The sequence below is a fragment of the Perkinsus marinus genome (assembly GCF_000006405.1).
Source record: "Perkinsus marinus ATCC 50983 genomic scaffold scf_1104296947560, whole genome shotgun sequence".
NCBI lineage: Eukaryota > Perkinsozoa > Perkinsida > Perkinsidae > Perkinsus > Perkinsus marinus.
The window spans coordinates 211,412-216,066 of NW_003210583.1; the positions used below are offsets into that span (position 1 = coordinate 211,412).

General features: G+C 49.2%; 2 protein-coding genes across 2 annotated transcripts in view; one reads left to right on the plus strand and one right to left on the minus strand.

The window, feature by feature from the left end:
- Positions 1 to 135, minus strand: part of Pmar_PMAR014540 (hypothetical protein) — a gene marked incomplete at both ends in the record, with an annotated part of 909 nt that extends 774 nt beyond the window's left edge. The window contains one exon of the mRNA XM_002779398.1: positions 28 to 135. Coding sequence (XP_002779444.1) covers positions 28 to 135 — 108 coding nt within the window. The remainder of the gene's footprint in view (positions 1 to 27) is intronic.
- Positions 136 to 3,718: 3,583 nt separating this feature from the next.
- Pmar_PMAR014541 (mitogen-activated protein kinase, putative) lies at positions 3,719 to 4,655 on the plus strand (the record flags this gene model as incomplete). Its single annotated transcript, XM_002779399.1, has 8 exons — positions 3,719 to 3,753; positions 3,794 to 3,858; positions 3,899 to 3,955; positions 4,004 to 4,070; positions 4,116 to 4,232; positions 4,278 to 4,402; positions 4,463 to 4,509; positions 4,601 to 4,655. Coding segments are annotated over 8 exons (568 nt in total), but the record flags the coding sequence as incomplete, so codon positions are not given.

A 4,655-nucleotide genomic window follows, 5' to 3' on the forward strand; every position in this document is an offset into this window, starting at 1 on the left:
TCCCATCACAGCCATTGATCTAGCTACAGCCGAGATATCAGTAGTGTTCAACTGCTTCAATTGACGCATAGTTTGATAGCTGATAGAATGCCAAACCGACGGGTCCCTAATCTGTAAGAGCGAAAGAAAAGCCATTCGATGACCACCTTAAGAGAATTCACACTCGGTAACGACTTCTGATACCGTACGCGGACCAACACTCATTAGATTGAATGAGGCTACCATTCCTCACCTGGGCTCTCGAAATGTACGTGAATTGCAGGGAGATGTCCCGGCTTTCCGCAAACTCACTGACACCGTTCAGTTGGCTCGGTGGAGTGTACAACGCCACGGCGGTAGTCCTCCCACCACCCCGCCTGGTAGACTCGTTGAAGAGTGGATCTCATTGAGGTTCCTGTTAGCAGCCTACCTCCTTCGATGCTTAATCTTGTCGAATACCGAAGCGCTCTCGATGTCACTACTGCCTACACCTCCTAGCGATGGAAACCTCGACGCATGCCCCTCTGTAATGTCTGCTGATGGTAGAGCCGCTAGAGCCTGCTGACAAACATGAGCACTTGGATAGTCTAATATCCCTCACTTCTGCTGCCGACGAGAATCGTACATGGCTTACGCTCTTCGTTATGGTACGGGGATGGAGGGCATCGAGGGAGACTGGCATGCAGGGGCAAATACTACTTCGATGAAACCCGACTATATCCCAATAATGGGGCCTACTCGAATGAGAAGGGAACTGTACGGTGTGGACAAGAATGGAATTAATGATGCATCAAGGTGATGACCAAAGCATCACTGAAATGAGGCGGAGTTCTTGTTATTGTTGGGTGAATAGAGAGACTCGAGTTCCGGGCTACTCAGATAAGATCTACCTTACATATCAATGACACTTGCCGAGAAGACAATGATCATTCAGTGAGCGCTAGGATGGAATAAAATGCATAGTCAGTGCTTCCCAACCTGCCTAAGTTAGTAGGTACATGCAACAGCCGCTGGGCTCATTGGGGTACGACGAGTGTCCAAGCCATGCTCACAGTCGCCGGGATGGGTAGGTCCCACTGTACGCAACACAGCCAGTGAAAAGAAACATTAAAAACATATCATTCTAATGCATTGGTGCGACGTTGGTGATTTTTATCATCATCACCAACAGCAGCAGCTGCTGGTGCTGGACCCATCTCCACATCTCTAAGGTGTGGGGCCATTTCCGTTGCCTTCTCTGGTAGACGGTCCTGTAGTCGGTCCATGGGCACTGACACCAATGCTACTCCAATGACAATGAACGGGAAGAAAACAACCTGTGCGAGACGAGGGGCAATGTGAACGGTCTCCCGCACTCACACTGACCTGCATGAATGATGGGACCTCATGTTGGAGGCAATACTGCACAATGGCTGTGGTGATAGGCTGTAGTGTCATGAAGCTAGCTACCTTCAGGGAGGACGACTTACTAGGTATATGGTGAGGATGGCCACTACCCCTTACCACAGAGGGAGACGTCTGCCTATTACACCAGTTCATAGCACAATAGACGAAGCATGTAGCCAGTAGGACAGCATAGAGCAAGAGCCAGCAGCCTGATGACGAGGATAGCCAAGGATCTAGAGAAGGGGGGTTGTTACCCTGAGAGGTCCAAGATCCTGAGTAAGTCAGGCCGAAGGTGAGCACTCCGCAATGCAAATCCAAGGCCACACATGTACCACGCCAACTGAGGTTGCGAGGATGGGAGGTTAGAAAACACGAGAGGAGGCTCACCTCAACAACAAGAGTAGGGTGATGATGAAGCCGCCGAGATAGGAATACCCTGAGTAGATAGCCAACCGATAGAGGAGGGAGGAGAAGAACCCAACTGAATTGAGGCGGCTACCTGTTAAGTAGGGTGGGGAAAGATGACGAAGACCACGCTGGAGAACTATAGCAGATGAAGTTAAGATGCATTGTATGAGGATGAGGGATCCTCCTAGTAACACAGGCCAGTCCACTGGATGTGTATCTGGACACTCAGAGAGCGGCAACCCAGAGAGCGGCAAGCATCTACCATCGATGTGTTCACCGCTGATGACAGCACCAACCGCTGCTACAACACATGCGATAACGCCAGTAACCCTCCTTCTGGAGTAGGCCTCGGTCCGACGCAACACCCCCAGTGCATAGGCGAAGACCAATACTGTTGGCTGTAGCATAGAGGCTATTAATGCACTCGATAGCTCCAAACCTATACTAGGTGGCATACACTGTAGCATAGAAGAGGACCCCAACCTACCAATGAGGAAGGCTACTGTCGATGCACCTGTAGCAGCACCAAGATATATCAATAGTGGGAGGTCTGCCCTAAGGGGTAGCTTGAATGTACGGTCAACACAGCATAACAACACTGCTGCTGCCAGACCTGACATGTGTATAGTTGGTATAGGGAGTAGTGACGTATTGCCTTGCCGATAGAGAGAAAACGTTAGAGGGTTCAACTCTCCTCTCATGAAGATAAGCCTCCCTCCAACCTGCCATCCCGACAATATGAACATTGTTATGAGTAGGAGGCCATACGCCTTCGAATGTGTTGGGAGTTGTGGAGGAACGGCAGCGGCGGCACGACATAGTGATCGGAGCTGCAACATGATACTACAAAGGAACCACCAATGCCTGCTTACATACAGTATGGTGAGAGAACGAATTGCGGCACTTCACACGAGTGAATCGGAAAGATCTCGAGCGGTAGGGCGGCACAAGGTGGTGACCAGATGGGGAATAGAAAGAGGAGGGAAATTTCAATCCAAAACTGTCTCGAGTCGGTGCACCGTAGCATATACTAGGAATAGAGCTGGTGGACAATCGAGCGGGAAAAATGATGCAACATGGACCACCCCAAGATGGCACTGAGGGCATCAGCAAGGCTGCAGATGAAATAGAGAGCCATCGAGAACGCTTCTTACACCGTCTTATTGCAACATGGCTCCCTTCTCTAGAGCAGTCTAGTATCCGCAAGTACACATCTCAGCACCGGACAATAATGCTCCTTGCTTGACAACAGATCGTCATGACTAGAGCGGAGTAAGCCGGAAGAATAGCTGTTGCGTACCAATGACGGCAGCGTGAAGCCCTCCGAGTGAATAAGGGCGTACACCTCTATTAGGCAGGATACGAACGGTGGGTGGATTCGGAAGGCAGAGCACGGTAAGGGGACTGACTGAACGCTTTCAACATCCGAGTAGCTCACCATGTTACGAGTCCCCGTATAAGCTTGCATCACTGTAGAGGCTCCTGCTCCATGTATTCCGTAGCTCGGATGATATTCTATTACCGGAAACACGTACGGTTCTAAAGTCCTGTGGTCTCACCTCGGCGAATCGAGCGCTGCTCAGCAAGTATCACCGACCTCTCCCTGGTATTACTCTTGCCGCCATCGTCAATCCTTCCTGCACTTAGAAAACCCTCTACTTTAACGCTGGAGTCCTGGCATCCATCTCAGCACCCTCGTATGGTGACGAAGATGGGAATTATCCTTCAAGATGCTGTACAGTAATATGAGCACTACCTGTTGGATTATTATCCAGCACTATACCGACTATGGTTAAATCTATAACACCACTGCTGAAAGTACTCCAGACTATGTGGAGAATCTTCTCATAACATCGGGCGCGCGCGGTTGCAACGGCGCACCTTGTAGAATACTGAAGTCCAACGATAGTCCTACTACTCTTCAGTTCCTTCTACTTCGTTGACCATGACAGAGGAGATAGATCGCCATGTTTTGAGGAAGTAACTACTATGCTGTTGTGGCCTCGGGTATGATGAACAGGTACGAGATCGTACAGAAGTTGGGTCGAGGGGCTTACGGTATCGTATGGAAGGCTATTGAGAAACGTAGAAGCTTGTTGTAGATCTCATACGAGCTATAAATCAGGTACACGTGAAGTAGTTGCCTTGAAGAAGTGCTTCGATGCCTTCCAAAACGCTACTGGTGACCATTCGGCCATAGTATGTGGGAATACACATAGCTTACTTGTAGATGCTCAGAGGACCTTCCGAGAGATCATGTTCCTACAGGAGTTGAATGGTCATGATAACATTATTCGGTATTGGTAGTAGTACTAGAAGTGGTGATGGAGACCTCAGTTTAGGCTCCTAAACGTGCTTAAGGCGGATAATGACCAGGATATATATATAGTATGTGATTATATGGAGAGTGACCTTCATGCAGTTATAAGAGCTAATATACTAGAGGATATACATAAACAGTAGTCCGACCAGGAATCGAACTCGGGTCGAAATTCGTATGGTAGATACATAATATATCAACTACTGAGGGCTTTGAAATATATGCATACGGGCCAGATGCTCCACCGAGACATCAAGCCGTCGAATATTCTCCTCAACTCAGATTGCCAAGTGAAAGTGTGTGACTTTGGTAACCATATCACAGTCCTTCTACGCTTCCTATCAACCCGGCATCGTGGTTCTATCTCAGGCCTGGCACGCTCAGTCGTACAGATGCAGGATGCTAGTTCTAATCCGGTGATAAGGCCTAAGCCGTTATCCTTCCGTCGTGTGCCGTCTTCCTCGTCCCACCATCTCTTGGGGTGTACCCACCCGCCCTTCCTATCAGGTCTTAACGGATTATGTGGCGACGAGATGGTACAGAGCTCCTGAGATATTGCTTG